This window comes from Argopecten irradians, chromosome 8 (assembly GCF_041381155.1).
Source record: "Argopecten irradians isolate NY chromosome 8, Ai_NY, whole genome shotgun sequence".
Classification (NCBI taxonomy): domain Eukaryota; kingdom Metazoa; phylum Mollusca; class Bivalvia; order Pectinida; family Pectinidae; genus Argopecten; species Argopecten irradians.
The window spans coordinates 15030115-15051492 of NC_091141.1; the positions used below are offsets into that span (position 1 = coordinate 15030115).

The 21378-nt window shown below is 35.3% G+C and overlaps 1 protein-coding gene across 1 annotated transcript; it reads left to right on the forward strand.

Annotated features, from left to right (window-relative positions):
• The first annotated feature begins 441 nt into the window (after positions 1 to 441).
• On the forward strand, positions 442 to 20108 carry LOC138328797 (uncharacterized). Its single transcript, XM_069275534.1, has 4 exons — positions 442 to 670; positions 10672 to 10791; positions 18073 to 18198; positions 19850 to 20108. The coding sequence occupies exons 1-3, from the start codon at positions 576 to 578 to the stop codon at positions 18188 to 18190; spliced, it is 333 nt and encodes a 110-aa protein (XP_069131635.1). The 5' UTR covers positions 442 to 575; the 3' UTR covers positions 18191 to 18198; positions 19850 to 20108.
• Positions 20109 to 21378: the final 1270 nt, after the last annotated feature.

Here is a 21378-nt window from a genome sequence, read left to right on the forward strand (position 1 = left end):
GTTGAATAATGACGATTTCCAAGGATTCTCGTGTGGTTATTCAGATTTGTTATCACTTGATACCACCCTACATTAATTACTGTTAATGGGGGCTATTATATGGCGCTGGGCATGCGCGAAGTGGTGAAGTCCAGCTGTACCCGAGATGTTAACTTGACGGAACACTTCGACTTATCAATAGACAGGAAGGAAACGCGCGCCGAGCTTGGAGTCGTCGCCTCATCCTAGAATTGATCTTACTTGTAGTCCGGATGAAATTTCATTTCATTAATTGAATATTACATGTTTTGTCCTAAGTAACAAGTGCCCGTCAGCCCCCCTCCTCCGTTGACGACCATCCTATATTATTGGTCAAGCTCAGTTAATCCGCTACTGCTTGTGAGTGACGTTGATCGGACTGTTCGAATTATCGGTATTTAAGTAAAGGCAACTGAGCTGTAGGTTTGTAAAAATACCACAACCTGTGGACCGACACGTCCAAGGACTCATCGCTTCTCACGTTGTAGTAGCAGGCTCCTGAAAGAGAAGTCCCGTCGCCTATTTCGTTGGCTATTATTAAAAGACACTTTTTAAATATGACTTATACTAAGGTTGTCGCCAAAGTACTACTGGTGTGCGCTGTATTTGGGTGTATAGCCTATGGACGATCAGTGGAAGGAAAACTTAAAAGGTAAGTAGATTAACGATTAGTGATCATTTTTTTATTCCATGTAAATATTTTAAAATATATATATATATATTAACTTTAGTTTTACACAATTTTGTTAATTTTCTTTTCCAAACGTCTACACTCAATATAACGGAAAGGAATATACACTAAACTGGAATACAGAAGTTTGTCAATTACCACGTGGTGTATGTAATATTTTGTATCATATATTTGGACTTTCATTTCGTATATTAATAATTTTTGTAATTAGTTATACATCTTACAGCTAGTTTTTTGACATCATTGATCATATTTAATTTGTTCAAGTATAAGAATTTAGTGAAAATCTATTTTCTTACCATTGATACCACTTATTATAGTAATCAAAGAAAAATATATACTGCAGTGGTTAAATGCTGGTATGCTTGTATGAATACATCACGCGAATTGTAGAAATAGAGAAAGGTATTTAATATCCTCAGATTAACATATATCGTACAAACATATTAGTAGGACGTTTATTAATCAAACAAACAAACAAACAAACATGTGTATATTACACTTTCGCTATAACTGATTTTTAAAGAACATAAAAGGTGATTATAAACGTTAGGCTAATTGGTACACAAAAGAAATATTAGAATGAACCCATTTTATTATGTTGCTAATGTTCATTTTGAAATGTACATAAAATCAACCATGGGAAGCCTTTGATATATTCCATTATTTGTTTAAATATAAGCATCATCTGTTAATCAGAAGAAAGAAGTATATATCTAAATATAACAAAAAAATACCAATTTGCTAGATCTACCTTGTTCAATTTGGTAAGTTAATATAAAGTGATAACCGTAGCAAACTGTATCAAACATATCAAATTGATATCGGAATAAACAAGTCAGTGACTACCATGCTGTTGGTTTGTGTACTTGAAGTCACGATTTAGGTTACAGCAACTACATATTAGGACTTTCTCAATACGGTCTTCGTATTGCCTATAGCGGAGATGTTTATGATTCTCAAGCAAATCTATATAATGTTATATGCAGGTCTTTGTACTATTCTGTTTCATTATGAGAATAAACCATTGTCATTACCCCGGATCATCATATTTGAATCAGGTTCCAACTCCACGCGGAGATCTAAGCAGGACAATCACCTGTTACAGGAAGCATTTTTTTATTATTCATACGACATTATGTTTTATTTTAATACAAAACGTTCTTGTATAACTATAGTGGTAAATCGGACTCCAATAAACAGAGTCAATCACATAAAATAACACTTTAGAGCATTAAATGAAGATTGGTGTTCTTTGTGAAATTGGAAACCGGTAATTAATGTTTTTATGTATATATTTGGACGCCATTTCTATAGCTGTGTTATTTTTGTTTTTTCATACAAAAATAGCGTTACTTTTTCTTTGAAAAACAATGCTTCTAATATGCAATGTAACAGAAACGAGAAATAGTCTTTAGTTTGTGTAACTGTATAACCAGTGCCAACGAAAAGAAATTTGTGACGTTAAAGCTGACAATGCAAGTTAAAAAAATATACATTTGAGATTTAAAAAATAATGAGTTGTTTTTTTTCAAAATTCGTTTCTGACACAGCCCCTTGTATTTCTAAGGACGGCCAGTCGCCATTTTGTTTGAACTCTTGCTTGCATACAATACAACTACCGACCCCTAAATAAATCACGTGAATCGACACACGTGCGCTCATTCATGTAAATATACACTTAGCAGTTGTCTACTGGCCCTGAAGGTAGGGCGTTAGAAATGTATCTGCTGCCCCTATTGCATGATCGTTAAAGGCGACTAAACTTAGGATCTTATCTTTTCTAACTAAGTTTATCTTTCCTTATGCCTCCCTTGGCACCGCCTCACTTTTGGCCTTGAGTTAAGCGTTCGCCCCGAGGAAGGCTCTGGGTTCTGTCCCCAGGCCGAGACACACCAAAGTTTTTTGTTTGTTAGTTTATGCTCCTGCTTAGCGCATGGCATACAGTGGGACGACTGGTTCGCCCGCAGTCAGTCTAATGTGAGCGGGTGGAGTGTGTTGCTTGGTGTCTTCGGCGGCATGCTTCAGTGATATAGCACTATTAAAGGGCAACGGTTCCACTATACAAGAAGACACAACACGAACATACCGCAGTCTCCAAAAGCATGCACCTCTCACACTTCACACACACTGCATACATGGGGTCGTCCTTGCAACACCCTGGATGTTGATAGGACATTAAAATAATCAAACAAACAAACTGTGTATCACCTACTAATACATAAACAGACCCCATACCTGTAAATATTTGTAGGGCTTGTTTTAGCAAGCAAATATGTCAACTCTCTAGGCTGTCATTTAGATGTTTCACAAATTGAACTTTCTACACAAATGAATAGAAATCTTAATAATAATCCGTCCACATATCTCTACGTATACTATCGTACCCGATGTACTCGACTGGCCACGTGCACGTGACCACCTGTCCCGAACAAGTGACGCTTCCATATATAAACTACCGAAGGCACACACGTGTACATGTGCGTGTAATATCTAATGCATATTGAAGAGTTTAATTAGCTCGTATTTGACATATTTTGGGATTTAGCTGACAATATTACTTCAATGAAACCTCGTCAGGTAATTGCAGTAGTTTTTTTGTTTTAGTTTGACAATGTTATCTGCTATAAGTATTTCCGAGTTTGTTCACGTTATCTCGCACGTGGAAAGAATGTATGAATTTATTCATTACTTTTTATTCAACGGAATAGCTATATATATGGTTCTTAAAACTTTTATTTGAGAAAAAATTGAACGTACAAACCATTTTGTTCTTAAATATGGGTATATAGTACAGTAGTTCTAGAGCCGGTCAGGTGTTCGACTGATTGTACGTGTGTATGGTTCACGCGCTTGATTAAGGGTCGGTACCCGGTGTTGTATCCAAGCAGAGTTAAATCAAAATGACGACTGCCAGTCCTTAGAAACGAATTTTGAAAAAACATTTATTGAAAAAAACGACTTAATTATTATTTTTAGGTCATCTGACCGAAGGTCAGGATGACCTATTGTCATCGTGTTTCGTCGTCGTCGTCGTGCGCCGTGCGCCGTGCGCCGTGCGTCGTGCGTAAGACTATTTATACAAAAGCCTACTCCTCCTTAACCCTTGAGCGGATTACATCCATATTTGGTGTGAAACATCATTGGGGAAGGACAATCATATTTTATATAAATGAGCCTGGTCCGACCCCTTGGGGCTGAGGGGTGGGGCCCCAAAAGGGCAAATTTTCTTAATTTTAGCTTTAAAATCCTACTCCTCCTTCATCCTTGGATGGATTTCATCCATATTTGGTGTGAAACATCATTGGGGATGGACAATCATATTTTATATAAATGAGCCTTGTCCGACCCCTAGGGGCTGAGGGGTGGGGCCCCAAAAGGGCAAATTTTCTTAATTTAAGCTTTAAAATCCTACTCCTCTTTCATCCTTGGATGGATTTCATCCATATTTGGTGTGAAACATCATTGGGAAGAACATTCATATTTTATATAAATGAGCCTGGTCCGACCCCTAGGGGCAGAGGGACGGGGCCTAAAAAGGGGAAATTTTCTTAATTTAAGCTTTAAAATCCTACTAGTCCTTCATCCTTGGATGGATTTCATCCATATTTGGTGTGAAACATCATTGGGGAAGGACAATCGTATTTTATATATATGAGTCTGGTCCGACCCCTAGGGGCTGAGGTGTTGGGCCCCAAAAGGGCAAATTTTCTTAATGTTAGCTGGCCCACTTCCTGTTTTCAGATTTCGGTCTCCAATCTCAATGAAAATTGGTCTATAGGGGTTTAAATTAATGCCGAACAACATGCAAACATTTTCATTAAGACTTTGGTTTTCCAAGATGGCCGCTGGCCCACTTCCTGTTTTCAGGTTTCAGTCTCCGATCTCAAGGAAAATTGGTCTATAGGGGTTTTAATTGATTCTGAAGGGGAACTTTAGGTGAGGACAATCATATTTTATAAAGGACCGAGCTAAGACCCATGGGGATAGTATGGCGGATGTCCAAAATGGAAGCTTTGCTGAAATTTGGCTTTAAAATCCGTAAATGGGTTACAACCATATATGGATGAAGGGCTACCAAGTTTGTTCAACGAATGATATTTACCTATTTCAGAAACTTACATATTCAACTAAGGAGTTCCTTGTATTGTTTATATTAATTGTTAACCAATACTTTATACTGTGACTTTGTTGTTTTGTGCAATGAGTCAGATGACCGTTAAGGCCCATGGGCCTCTTGTTAATCTCAAATGTATACTTTTTAACTTGCATTGCCAGCTTTAATCGACGATGTATCGGTGTGGCTAGGATTATTGTGATGTGTAAAGACAAAAAGGTCAGTACAGAACAATTCCTCTTTATGTCAAGTTCATGAAAGCAGTGCGAGAAATGTTAAGTCGCGAGACCAGTTTGCCACGGCCTATTTATGGAAGGACATATATAATAGGGTTTGTTCTTTTTAAATAAAACTGGGGGACTTATTTCACAGGATTGTATATGTCTGATTCCAAACACATTAATTCGATTTTCAATTTATACTATTTTTATCAGCTAATAGATATTAACGCCTTGAGTGTAACAAGATTTAAAACACAGTTAGCGTAAATCCTTTTGTCTTTTTGTGTTATATTTCATGGAATTTACAAGATGTATCCATAACCGGTCTATAAGTGACTGTAGCCGGTTTATATTACGATTTTGGATCTCTGCCCGGTTTATATGTGATCATTTTTGGACAGTCACTTATAAACCAGTTATAGGGAGACCCTGAGCACAGCTCAACGTGTCATGGCATAAACAATTCCAGAAGAGTTTTAAAACACTTTTATAAGAAATACATGTGTGTATCTTGAACAACATACACATATAATTCATAGACAATATTGACAGTATTCAGAATTTCAAGCTGTTTGAAAATTAACTTTTTTAAATGCATCCTGTACTGTTTTCCGATGGTAATATTCTTTTAGGGCTGATATTTTATATGTGATAAATGCATTAGTATGGTTGACTGCACTCATAAACACGTTAGTGACAATGTGCATGCTTTACCTCTTACTGCTATGACATGTTATGAATAGAATGATATGGATGAATGTACATTGTTGTTATTTTCAGCATATGTTACCAACCTGGTTTATAAGTGATGAATGCTTTGTATAGTTGGGTTTTATTATCACAAAAGGAACTGTGTTTTAAGTTAGAGATAAGCCTCAGCTGTACTAAATGTGTGAGAGGATACAGCCCTCGGCCCTAATGCTAACGGGCCTCGTTGCTGTACCCTCTCACACTTATAGTACAGTTTTCGGCTTATCTACTTAACATAAAAATCGACGCTGTTTGAACAGAACATTTCAATTATGTTTATAAATACCGACATTTAGTATTATTACCTGATGATTGGTATAAAACGATATAGTGAAGTACTTGAGATGAAAAGGACTAATGAATGATTGTATATTAACATGGAATGAAAAGAGAAGAGGGAAGATGTTGTTGAACTTCATTAATATCTATTTGCAGTGAATATATATTGTGTGCTTTGATTAGAATTGTACTGGATGTAACTTCCAACAGCTTTTTTATACGTCATACGTTAAACAATTTTATCGCTCTGTATGCTGCTCCTTTATTTCAGTAAATGGAAGCATATTGCTTATCTATTTGTATTCTTATTTAATTACTTATTCGCAATTTAAATAAAATATAGGGATAGATATGTCGGCACACATGTCTGATTACAACCCTTTAACCCTTATCCTGAATACTAAAACATACCCTACTTTAACGCGTATGTTGGTTATAAAAATGTTTTAAAGGCCAAAACTCCATGTGTTGACATTCACGTATATGTCAATACAAAACGAATGTGTCAGATTAAACAGGTGGATCGAAACATATCACATTTAAATTCTGTATTCGAAATAATTAGAATGCAACATGGCTTGAAACCTCAAACATTCTGCAGATCTGAGACGCATTTCCTTCAGGCATGACCATTGACAATGCTAATTGAATAAAGAAATATTTTGAAGATATTTATCAAATAAAACTAAGGAATTCATTTCTATGCGTTATTAGATCAATCAATTTAAATCCTGTTGACCTCGTTTCCAAAACATGACTATTATGAAATATATATATATATATGTATGGTAATCCCCTTAACTTTTATTTTTTTCAAAATTTCGTAATACAGAAAACATCAACTTTGACCAGCATGCTTGCATACATAACAAAACTAGTGATATTATAAGCCCTTATTAAATCGTAATTGTATGCCCATCGAAGCTTCGTTTGATAATTTTAAAAAAGAAAGTATGCAACTTGCAATAGATCATTGAAGTACAGTGTTGATTCGATTCTAGCTATGTATGAAACTTATCGACTAAAATTAATTGTTAAATATTTCGAAATGTCGCCAACAGCAGCATTCTTTAAATGAACAATTTTGTGAATTTAAGATAAGGAAACTCTGGTATCTTCCTCTATATTTATAGCCCTCTGAAACAATTCCAGAACCAAAGAACCCTGGTTGTTTATATTATATAGCTATTCGCAGATTCCCATCTTGAGACCACTAAAAACGGGGTCAAATCAAGTGCGCCTAATTAAGGGTGTTTTATTGCCAATCTAGTTCTTCTGGCGATTACAAACAGCATCCAGGCAATATAAGTATATCACTGCAAAGAAAGAAAACAGGAAGGAAGATTGCCACGTATAAAACAACATCAAGGACATGTTAGTGTAAAAAGTATTAGAACAATCTCGACTAGTATTTGCGTATAGTGAACAGCAATGAACAGTATTTCCATTTACAGTTAAAGTGCTAAAATCCAAAACTGCCTTCATGTATAACTTTAAATGATTAGTGATACAATGTAATAATTAAAATAAAGCATGTGTGGCGCCTACTACTTTCGCTGCGAATCTGAGGTCTAAATGGATCTTTATATTTCACATAGATGGATGTATTATCCAAATTCGAATGCTGTCAATTATGGATGGTTACGGTGAGTTATTAACCCTAATTCCACTATACAAGATACAGCACGAACATACCGCAGTCTCCCAAAACACGCATCTCGCTATTCACACATGCTACAGACCGCAATACATTTAATCAAATGTAATCAAACAATTATTAACTCTAGGAAGTAATACATCTAGACACCAAATGCGGTGGGTTATATTACTTCCTATGGATGATAACTCACAGTATCCACATGTAAACTGGTCGATCAACTGCCCATCTCGCATTCTAGTATGTTTTCCATTCTATTGTAGTTTCTAATTGATCAGGTTACCGGTCTCCCGAAAGGTATTTGGACTCAGTCTAGTAACCTCGCGTGCTGTTCGCCGCTGATTCAGTGATATAACACTATCATTTTGTTTGTTTGCTTGCTTGTTTGATTAAAATTGACGTTCTATTAACAGTCGGGTAGTTAAATAAGGCCTCCCATGTATGCGGTGTGTTGCGTGTATGAAGTACGGGTGTGTGTTTTTGGAGATGGCAATACAATACACAACACGAATATACCGCAGTCCCCCAAAACACACACCGCACGCTACATACACGCTGCACTGCACATACATGGGTCGTCTATCTTACATGACCCTGGTTTGGCCGTTAATAAGACGTTGATTAATAAAACAAACAATCGGGGTTAATATCGCATCTGAAGAAACGGCCATTAGATGATGTATCGGCCAACAGGAGCCAAACGACATCGAGATACAGATGATTTAATATGAACATAAAGTGTGAATGTAATTTATAAGATATATATTAGATATGTTCACATGAAATGAAACAACGTTTTACCGTTTAACGTAAGATTTCGTGGTTTAGAGCTTTCAAAGAATTTCGTTGTGAGATCTATTCGTCAATTGCATAGCGATTCCATTTACGTGTAAACCAAAGTTTGATGTTTTTAAATGAATGTTCACAATGAATATCATGTTATACAATATCGCTTTGATTTATTCAACTCGTCATCATCAAACTGAATCCCAGTTTAACAAACCCGTAAGAGGTATAATACATTATCAAATCGGAACAAGACATATGGTCTAACTCTTCAATATTACATTGATGACACACATTCCAATACCATAACATCTTCGATTCAATGATGTACCACATGGCAAAATATAATATACTTATAGCGGAAGTGGTTTCCTAGCAGTGTAATGTCGGAGATAACCGGTCTCAGGAGCCCTTCGCTAACAGACCCTCATTAACACTTTCATTAATGGACATACACGTGTAGCTACAATGTCATAAAGCCAACTTCATTGATCCATGCCGTAAAATAGGATCAATCTGTATGTAAGACAAGCCGATTGGCCCTGGGGGTCGGGTCGGAATGCCCGCCGATTGGATTGTTTGCTTTCACGTAGGTTAATGATATTTACATAAAAAATACGTCTCATGGATATGTTTTAGAGCGTATTACCAAAATAAAACTAGAAATGATAAATATTCGCTAAATGGGAAATGATCTCCGTAACAGACGAGTAAAGGATGGATGGGTCGGAGAAAACTGCACATAAAATGTAATAGTGTAAAGTAAATAAGTTTTGTAACTGAAGGAAATACTAATTCGCCTGTTCCTGCTGATATAGAAAAAAATGCTTTTTGTCAGCGATGAACTACTGTAAACAACATTAGTTTTGCGAGACACAACACGAACATACCGCAGTCTCCCAAAACACACACTTCGCATTCACACACACTACACACTGCATACATTGGAGGCCGTCCTTACATAACCCTAGCTGTTAAAAGGACATTAAAATAATGAAACAAACAACATCTTTAATATTATAGAGACCACAGAATCATACCAAAAATAGATTACTGGAATTTCACTTTGGGCAAAGATTTCCTACAGAGGTGAATGTTTCGGTGCCTGCTGGTTGTATATTCGGTGTATATGAGTGTCAAATGTTTAATATGTGAGTTGCGCAATATATGTAGATGTAAAATGTGTTAACATTGCAAGTTTTTATAAACATTTTGGTTAATTTTAGTGAGGAATTCAATCCCCTCCCCAACACACACACCTAAAAATGGTACTTCTTTCACAAATGTGTAAAATGACCTTCAACATTAGTGATAAATGGATGATGAATGACCATTAACCTGGACAATGTCAAACACTGTCGTCTTTGGGAAATCATTGGTTCTGGGGTCTACCACACATAAACATAGACATGAATACTATAGAATTTCAAAATTATCAATTTGTGTTGGGCTGGCTTTTGCAAATGGGAAACATAAGATTTAATGATTAGTTTCCGCCTGATTAGGCGCAAACTCCTAAGTGTTCCTTTATATAGACAGGTTTGTACCATAGCTGACGGGACAGAGATAAAATCGTGATTTAAATCATCCACGAATCTTAAACAGGATTTAGTTTGGTTATTGGTTTTATTCTATGTATATATCACGACTACTTTCGTTTTAGAGATGTGTTTATATGGATTGAATTATGCATAATTCACTAGTCATTAGTAGACATGCGTACAAAACGGAAGTAACATGGGGAAAACGGAAGAAGGTATAATAAAAGATACATTGATTTCCAAAGAAGGAGTGATATGTTTTAGTTTAATCTTTTATGGAAGATTACACATTGAATGGAGACTAGAAATATATTAACATCCTCCAGAATTAATGGTATCCAATGGTCCCTGAACTAGATTTATTCGTCTAGACTGTCAATATCTCGTGATATCATCAAAATGGAGATATTTAACGGTGGTATCTCCAGTACTAATAGTGGTCTTAAATATCTAAATTAAAGAAGATTTTCAGCTCTGAATGTTTGTTTGTTTGCGTAATTAATTAACGTCATATTAACAGCCAGGGTAAACAATTGTCAAACTGAATAAATATTGCATATTATGCTCGTGTATATTATAAATTTAGTGTTTCCGTTGTTTGTCTTTTTAAGATTAAGACGGCAAGCAGGTGATGTAAAAACAGCAGAATACTGGGCACGATTGGCCTTAGAGAGGTCGAGAGCAAGGGGATGCGCGTTAATAGGATGCGGCCTTATAGACATAGTCCAAAGGTAAGCCACCCACAAGGTCTTCATTTAGGTTTGACCTGTGAACATCCTTTTATAGAAAATTATGATATTTTGTGACTGTCTAATAGCTTTGTATATATGTCTTATACATATGGCGATGTGTTGTTGGAGAGTGGGGTACATCAATGGTGTTTCCTTGCGATAGAGAAACTTCACATTAAGCCTCTATTACGCTTCCTTTGATAAAGTTCATATTTTATTTAAACTCGCAATATTATGCATGATTTGATCCGTTTACAGTGATCAAAAGTACTTTTTTGTAGATTTTTGTTATTACCCGGATATTTTATAAGCATTGTTCATGTTCGCGATTATCCCACCCACAACCACACCAATATAATCCTACCTGCCGGGTGCATGATCCAGGTTCATCAGGGTCGACACTAATCCCGTCACTGCCCTTCGCGACCCATCGTGGTCAATCGTCCACACCACCGTCGGAAATACTTAAATCGTTGGTTTTTGTTTTTTTGTTTTGATCGAGCGATTTGCGATTAGAACATTGAAGCGTTTAATTAATGGTAATGGCGATGTAACACTGTTCTACGGGCGATGGTGATAATGACGTACCTAATTCTCCACTGGTGTGGAGATCCCGCGCGAAAATTAACAGTTAATTGTTCAATTTTAGATAATGAAGCAACATGGGTCATTGGCTTAAGTTCAAAGGATGTAGTTTAATTACGGAGAGTAGTTTCGCAGTGTGTGGGTGAGGACACACTGTCGCATGAATTGTCATCGAAATGTCAAGATATATCAAATCAGACTATGCATATAAATATTCATTGTAATGTGGCATGACTTGACGGGCTTTCCACGAGTTATATATTAAATGTAATAGATGTCGCTTTTCCATTAAATGAATCGTTATATTAAAAGTCGCCATTAGTCTCAAGTACCTTGTCTACAATGACGCGAGGAAGTGAACGGACTTCCATGTGTCCGTCCATTGTTAAAACAGGGATTATAACATATCGGCGATTCATACTAGCGTTTGGCCATGCTTCATACTAACCACAGGACAGTGACACTTAAGCGTCGGTGGTCACCAACTCGACGGTCCTATATCATAAATTTCATTCAGTTGAAGGCAGACAGTATTTTAAGTAACAACATAATAATCAACGAACTCGATTAAGTATTACATTTTCGTTAGAGTCTTTTCTCTAAGTGCATATTGATAACATTCCGAAGACGAATGTTTCTTCTTGCGAAGTTCGGGTCGCTGTTTCGTCGACCCAATTTCCATATAGCTTCGGTATTTCTCTCAAATACAATCACAATACAAATATTTGGGATCATGTTCCTCAACGTTATTAGTTCCAAAAGAGTTAAGCGATACATAATAAGGGAAGCTGGTGCAGTTAATTCCACCAGACCCCACGGTTTCCGGTTGGGAAGGTTAGGCCAACAATGGCCGTTACTTGACAAATAGGAATCGCGCTGTATACAGACCCTAGGCAGAGAAACATATAATGACACGCCGAGTCAATATTTTCCCACGTACGACATTGGCAGATATATTGGACATCCCATCATCTCGTCATATCGATTATTAAATTGAAATTCGAATTCGCGTCTTTTAAATTTCCTGATGGGAAGACATGTCTTGCCTCGGGAAGACTTTCGTTCGTTTCCAAAATGGAAAAACAAAGTAAGGTATATTCGAAAGCATTTACCCATTAAAAATCATTTGGAGTCTGGAGTTTGTGTACTAACCAATTATTCTATAACCTACAACACCTGTAAACGATCAATTAATAGAAGTGTACTCATCCTACCAATCCCCATATGCATGTTTATCCAATATGCAGGCATAATGGTAACACGTTTTAATAGATAACAAGACTTTACCTCATATTACGAGTTAAATGTTTTGGGAGGCTACGGTATATTAATGCTGTATTCTTTTGCAGTATTGAAAACTCAATATTGAACTGACGCCAAATTTAATGTCATTTGAAAAACGGTATATCGACACTTCGATATGTTAGTGTTGTATCTCGTTGTCCACAAGACCCTCCATGTTTATAGAGTTTTCACGGAATCACCTTCGTATTACACTCTAATAAGACATATTTTACCGTCAGTGGGTACACCAGTCGCTCATCTCCATTTACGCTGAGCACTTACTAGCACTTTTATAGTCTATGGTGTGTCTCAACCAAGATATAAAAACTACAGCCTTCCTCACAAGTCAAATTCTTTATTCGAGGCCAAATGTTTTTGTGTGAGTCAATGCCATTGGGTTTCGTAACGCAGCGAGACGTAAAAAAGTTTTTAAAAGGATAGAAAACACTTTATCAGCAGGTTCGATTGTTATAACCTAATTTTAGATGTTCATACACGGATTTTACCTATATCACAAAGACGTTTGTGATAAATTTGAACTTGTGTTAATAGTTGGTAAATTTGAACATCAATTATCAGCTTATATATCATATATATTATATGTATAATTTGACATGCCTAAAGCTTGGTACCATTCTTGATAAGATTTACTCTACGTGTATATATGTTAGATAAAAACTCTTGTGTGATGATTGTGTATACCCTCTGGTAATTTCCTTCAATTCTTTTTATGAAAAATGATATTGTCCATCTATAACGTAATAGGATTAATGTCATAATCATCCTAATTGCCTCAAGGACACTGACACGGCTTATTAATATCGCAATAAGCGACAACTACCACGCATAACTCTTATATCTTTATTGTATGTACATGTATTTAAGTGCGATATATTTTATTATTAATCAGTTAGGTCCCAGACTTTCTACATGGACTTTGTACAGAACACATCGGATATATTCTGAACACACTCCGGAATATCCCTTCGTCAGGTCAAACTTATCATTATCAAATTGCAAAGTTTAACTTCAAGAATCCTTACGTCATCATTTCAACTTGACAAAACGTACGGAAGTTTCCGTGTAGTACCTACATTCAGTTCCCAAAATAAGATGGTATCCAATCACCCTGACCTTGCAAACCTGTTATAATTACAGTACTACTATATATATCTGTCATTGTCATTACCTGTTATCTCATACACATGCTCAGTCATTCATCACGATTGGCGTGCTAACATTTCCGGGTACTTAGGCATGCGTGGATTAATCTGAGGTTATGCTGTTTTGTTCAGGTTAAAATAATACTGAAATTCTCTCCTCCTCTCCGCATTATAATGACAAACAATTCTTGTAATAGATGTAAACACGGACTTCAACCGGATGTATGCAGTGATTGAATACTTTGGTCCAAATAATCTATCCGTAATTTGTGTCTTGTGACTGTCGTTAAAACATTCAAAACATTCGCTAGCTACCTTTATTCATTCTGCAAAACAAATAAACAATACCAAGTTTGGTTAAATGGATAGAATTACACGTTACAACCGGAAGTAGGCGTTGTGCTATGTGACCGTGATGCAAATGGATTTCCGGTTTCTATCCTTATGACCTCGTGTCCGAGTTGCCGACTTACCACCGATCTTTCCAATCAGCAAGCCGTTTAATTAGCAACATATCCCGAACTTAAAGCAGTGACTCCTGTCCGATGTGTAGGTTGATATTATCAATGAACGATTTCCCGATAGAATGAAATGTGGATTACAAATGGGTTTGGCGTTGATGAAGAACCAACATCGTATGATTCATATCAGATATCATCTACGATGACATAGCGACCACATGTCAAATCGCGCTCTTAGCTTCTTGCTCACCCACTCATTGCAGTGGATGAACTTCATTGTCCAAACTGTCCTATATGTATTTGTTTTCTCATCCTGTCTTCGCTGGATAAACGTAATAATATAGTTCAACGAAAATTATTGTAAATTATTCACTATTTAATTTATAAAATATACAGAAATAGATGAAAGGTCATTCCCATTTGCCATTGATCCTTAATCATAGAATGACTGTAAAAGTCAAACATAAGATTTTACTGTATTTTAAAAAGAAGATAAGGATTAAGATTCCACATACTAAAAATGAGTGTCTTTCTTCCCAATTCTGATTATATAAGTGGAGCTAAGCAGGTTCTAGAGGTTCTTGGCTCAATGTTAATACATCAGTTTGCCATTACCCATCGTACTTGATTCTGATAAATGCTGCACGAAATACTTTAAGGGCTATGTATAGTATGAAATAATTGTATCAGTATCAAGCTCTTTTCAATGATAGGAAGGAATATAAGTAAATGAAAAAAGAAATAATTAACGAAGAATTTTGGTGTTCATTTAAATTAATGTAATTTTCGCAATGTATTGTCTTTTTCAAAGTATTGTCAGCTATGGTTAATTGGTCTATTGATTGACCTAATCATTAACACAACGTGGGTAATTGTTACCATGGCCGACTGCACACATGCCCATCCCTTTTATGCTCAGGTAATCCTGATTGACTATAAAAGGGTATTATGTGCTGACTCTTGAGTCCAAAATAACGCCCTTTCATGGCCAATCAGGATTATTACATGACCATGAAAGGGCTGGACATGTGTGCAGTCAACCACGGTAACAAATGCTGTGACGCAGCGCGCGATATTGGTGACGTCGTCTCAAAATACACTCATCCTTTACTTAAAGCGTTGAGGTTTTCTTTTTCTTTTCATATCCTGCATCGTATTAAATATCACTGAAAGCGGTTTTTAATGCACTTTGAATTAATGGGTAATAAAGGCGGAAAAGCGAATCATAAAAACATTTTAATCACGTTTAGTTTCTCCAAACAGAGAAAATTAAAAATTCCGTAAATTGTCCACCAAGTGATTTTTCTATTACTTTTTGCAAATATAACGATTTTAGTGACATTTATCAGCAAATTAGGAAATATTGAATATAGATATAAAATCATATTCGCAATTTGTCCTAACTGAGAATTGTTTAACACTTTTTTATTTTGACTGTGCGATCAATAATAAAAAATAATTGTGTATATTAAAAATTCCGTAAATTGTCCACTTATAAAACGACGTAAGACCAAACGTCACGACGACGCGTTACGTAACGTCAGTTTGAAACATGTCAAATTACATCTAGGTCTAGCTAAAATTGGATTTCATAAAAAAACAATTACTTAACATTTGACGCCAGATTATTAGATTTGTAGAAAACATGCGTTGTCATACAAGTAAATGTTTCTTCTATACACAATCATTTCAATTGTAAAGAGATCTAGATTATATACAAAATTGATACGCGCGTGATGCATGCTGGAAAATGTCCTTGTGACTGCATATCTGGTGCGACCTGAGGGTGTCGTTTGCCAGTGAATCAACAAAAAATATACTCACTTAAACATTTATTGAATTTAACTTAAAAAATATTTTTGAATTTCCGAATGTAAGTGGCCTTGGAGAAGAAGATAAACTTGAGAACCCGGATTTGAAAACTAGAAATGTGTTAAACTCTTGAAAAAGACTGGGAACGAAAAGAGTATATTTAGCGTCCAATGCATAACACAGGGATCTGAGATTTAGTTACAGTTAGACACACCAGAGTGACAACACACACATTTATATGTGTAGGAGTCTTGATAAAGAAATCAGGAAATTTCATTCTCTTCGTGGTGTATTATACGAGTACAGTCTACATGTAGACATTTATTTAGATCCATAAAACGTCTAAAGATTATATGGGCACTATGTTATGTCCAAATTGAAATACACAGTACACTGTACTAATTCTCAGACCCCTGTGATTCATAACAGTAACTTCGGGCACGCCATTTAAAAAGCGTGATTAGAAATCGATCTGTACTAAAATTGAAAGAAGATTTATTAACATCGGCCATAGGAAAAGTGCTTTAACATTTATAGTCAAATCCGCGACGACGACGAGATGAATTTACATGTATGTCGGTACACCTTAACCACTCGGCCATCGCGTCTCCGTAAGTTCCAGTTAGCCTCAATAAAAAAGTGAACATAGTGATTAGGAAATTGAAATTAAGTCCTATATGCATAGTTTGACCTGTGAATGTTCGTTATTTATAATAGTGCATCATTCTTATATTACTGGTACATGTATATATTGGATAACGGTAAAACATGCATTATGATAATTCATTTATGTGTACGCAATGTGTCACCAACATCGCGCGTTACGTCTGTAAGAGAGGGGCGATAATAATTAATCTCCTTGTTCTAATAGACCAGTTAACCAAAGCTGACTAGATTTTTAAAAATACAACGCAATAAGAAAATCACATTTATTTAAATGTACATCAAAAAACGTATTATTTCAATTAATTATTATATAATAGCAACTTCGTATTCGAAGGAAGTTTTAGCTCTTCAGGAACCTCTTTATCAACAAATGGTGCCGCGGTATTAATATATATGTATCTTATCAAAAAAGCACAGATAAAATTTATATTTAATAAAATTAACTTACATTTAAAGTTTCCGACAATTTCTTTTTTCATTTACTTGTTTTTCCTGCAATCGCTGAACAGAACCGCAGAGCTTGACAATAATCCTGGACCAATTGTTTCGTACTGTACATATCCCCTAAAAATATTTTGATGCATCATTTCGCAGAATCATTTTTTTTTAATTTCTACACATGGCAAAACTCCTTGTGCTCCTTACGATAAATAATAACAAACTGAAATATTAACATTGAGCAAAGAACCCCTAATACTGAAAAGTGCTCACAAGCTTAATACAGGTAAAACAAAACAGATAAAAATGGGAGAGTGGGGTATGGGGATGGAAAGGTTAGAATTTTTCAATCAACCTGTCTTTCTGTTCGAGGTTAAGAAACATGCAGTAAGTCAGTTATTGCATGATTTCTCGTCAATCTCTTATTACTCGAAAGCCTTACTTATATTCAGTTGATATATACTCAGTGATACCAATGTAGATAACTGATCATTACTAGGAAAACCAACAAATGACATTGCCTCGGTCTAACGTTCAGCGTACTATCGAACAATACCAGGCTATTCATTAAATGAAAATGAGCTGATATTTAACACTTTACTTTTATAGTAACAGAATAGAATATTTAATAATTTAACCAACGAAAATAACCATGGATATATAAAGCGCTTCATACTTTAGCAACGGTTTTTCAGAGTTATTTTCCTTACGGGAAGGTATTGATTGTTAAGTCATATTTTTAGTGCAATCGACGTAATTTTCAATAAATAATGACGTCATAGCCTATCAACAAGAGAGATAACTTTGTAGTATACAAAGACGGAATTGTAATGAGTAAGTACAATATATATTGTGATTTGTTTTTGTTGTAGCGGTAAAAAGAGAGACGGGCGGACATCGCAATCTTTACAAGGAGACCTCGATACTGAATCGAGAGCAAAGTTATTGACAATGTTGTTAACGGGAGATGCCCAAGCGAGGAGGAAATGAAGACAATGGTAAATATTTCTTCAAATTAAAACAATGAAAGAATAGAATTATATTCAATAATTAATTGTTTAAAGATGACATAGGTTTCATGTTATTAGCTACGATTTTGTATACGAAATGAGGATAAGTTTCAAATGGAGAACATCAAAATAACGTAAAGATGCTAGCTATTTCATCATCAAAATTGAATTGATTTATTGCTACATTTGTTTATATTTAATATTTTGAAAAAAAATCGGTTGTCGGTTTTTTCGTAGTAAATGTCTAAATAGAGCAAAGCATTACTATTTTAGAGGTTAATAGATTTCAGAATATTCATCAATTTCAGAATATCAAAACATATCTTGCACTCCATATGACAAAAACAAGTAGTAATCACATGTATCAATTAGATTACAAAAGACTTCTTTCGAAAAAAGAGCATGGATGGGTTCACAAAATACAATACAGGGTCTGTCAACACCACTTTGCAATTCCTGATTTGTTTCCTCCACTACAAAATGGAGTTGAAATAGTAACTTTTACTTCACTTTAATCATCATGACTATAGTGTGATAAGTGACGATTTAACACTGACTAACACACACAAAAGTACCAGTGATTCGCATCATGTTGTCTTCTTACTGTTTTCTGTGCTTTTAGATTCGAGTGGGAACACGATATCACAGATGAAATGTCCGTAGAGGGACTAATATCAGTGTAAAAGAGCTTCCTAATGAAGTTCAAATCTAAGATCAAAGGTGGTGCAGTGTCAATTACGAGAGTTGTAACATTTCAGAATAAAAGTAGTCTTTCCCTCTTAGTGCCATAAACAAAATTATGGTTTGCTTCCAAATGGTCAAGTTTGTTGTTATTGTCAGTTTTGTCATGTTTGGAGCTTTCCTCTACCTAGTACAGTTGTTCTGTCTGCATAGGGGCTTCAAGTATTTTCACTTAAAAAATCAAATTCGCTTTTAGAATAAACATTCTCTTATTTGTTAATTTAGACTTTTAAGAAAGATTTTCTAGCGACATGGTGACCACACAGGGGAATCCTCCGTTTCCCTTTATACTTTTTTTATATATTTTTATGCCATTTAGTATCGCTATTGCCACTCAATGCTCGCGATATTGTGACCTGACACAGATTGAACCACGCTGTTATAGGTATATCTCATTAAGACGCCCGTATTTGCTTGCACAAGCAAATTCATGTGTATATGAGTGTTTTACATGGCGTTCGTACGAATAGATAGATATATTCCTAGCCACTTGAGTCAGTGTCCCCTTCCACACCCTTCGGAATAATCATGTCTGGTCCACTAAAACAGTCTACAATCTACATGCTAAATAAAAGAAAGGTTTACATACACGTAGACCTCATGCAATTACACAGGGCACGATACATAATTCCATGGAGGTCCAATACAATCATGTTTGTCAGTCGACAGGCTCTTTCTCAATGCATTGTTCATTATATATCTAAGACAAATAAACATTAAAGAAAAGAGAAAGCAGAGTTATGTCAACCTTCGGCGTTTGTTATGATACATTTACCGAAATCTTTATTCCAATGTAGCTTAGCCAAATACAGCACGTAAAATAATTTCAAAATTTTTAAAATCATATTCAATTATCTAAAATGTATTTGTCTTACAGACATTTTCATTTGTTTTGTAGGTGATTCCATGCCTGAATTTAAATACATGACATGTTGTAAGACACTTGACGAAGCCGTTTCGAAGACTTTGATAAGACGTGGGTGGACTGTATTCAAAATTCATCTGATAGTAGTTTCGCGAAAATATCTGGACAAACTATTTGTTGTTTTCGTTATGATAATGAGACAATTTGTGTTATTGCGGGATACTAATTGTACTTAAAACTTGCATTAAACAAGCAAAATCATCATCTTAAAAATAAATGGTCTGATACAGTCTTATGTGTGATGTTTCATTTGTTCAGAGAACTTTATCTACATTACAAACCAAATACCAACATTGTCCTTAGCATTGTTAAACATCTAATTTGGTCTATTTGGTTTGGAAGACTCTTGTATCATTATATTGTGATAGTGTGCTTTGCAAGACTGTATGTTTTTTGTAGTATCTTCTTGTGATAGTGGACAACAGCAGAATTCTCCATATTAATATCTCACTAAAGCCAAATAACAGCATGTTATATACATGTACTTTTAAGCCATACGACTAATAATTAGATAAAGAAACAACAAATTAAACAAACAACTCAATTTTAAATGATGACTATGTTTACTTCAACAATTGAAGTTCTATTACATCAATCTAATTTGGTAGAAATTTTATTAAATAAATTATGTAATTTCAATGTCATTTAAGAAACATAGCATAATCTCCGCGCTTCGCAATTGGTATAAAGCACCAAATACATCTAGCTCAAAGTAACAATTGTTCAAGTATAACTTTAAATGCATTCGAGTATTGTAAAATTTCAAAAAAACAACAGGTAACAAAAATAAACTGTAATTTGGTATTTTTCACTGAGTTTCCATGGTAACTGAAAAAACACCTAACATAGAAGGTCCACAATAGCAAAAGGCACAACTAGGGCACTTGTCTGATATATTCCGAAAATATTCTGGAGCTGCGTTGAATGGTTTTGTAGTTATAGTCTGGAAACAAAAGGAAACAGTAATTTGGTACTTTTGACTAAGTTTCACTGGTAGCGGAAAATATTCCAAAAATGAAAGGTTTGTAATAGCAAAAGGCACAACTAGGGCACTGATGTATACAGAAAGTTTCAAGGAGCTGCGTGGAACAGTTTTGGAGTTATAGCCGGGAAAATAATTTCGGACGGACGGAGCCCAATTTAATATCCCCCGCAAACGCTTTTTTTGGTGGATAATAAATTACGACCTCTTTTCATGCATTTCCTGTAGATGAAATAGATGTTAATTTATTCTAAATTGCAAATAGCAAAGATATAACTTAAACAAAACTATTTTCCACAAGTAACGTGTGAAAGAGAACATACAGTAGTACATAAAAGGGACTAATAATGGGAAAATTCCGAAATGGTGCCTGTCTGGATAGTCGGTTGATTAGTAATTTCTTTAGACTGGTCAGCCTGCGTCCACTTACGGCCAAAAGTGACCATATCCGTTAATGTGTCCGACGATGACATTATACGGAAACACATGGTCTGTAATTGATCTATATAGTCATACGCCC

What these genes read in the sequence shown, in the direction of transcription:
- LOC138328797 (XM_069275534.1), top strand. Translation starts at nt 576, where the DNA reads ATGACTTATACTAAGGTTGTCGCCAAAGTACTACTGGTGTGCGCTGTA. An exon ending in GTGGAAGGAAAACTTAAAAG is followed by an intron (nt 671 to 10,671) that starts GTAAGTAGATTA and finishes TGTCTTTTTAAG; the next exon opens with ATTAAGACGGCAAGCAGGTG. An exon ending in CTTATAGACATAGTCCAAAG is followed by an intron (nt 10,792 to 18,072) that starts GTAAGCCACCCA and finishes TTTTTGTTGTAG; the next exon opens with CGGTAAAAAGAGAGACGGGC.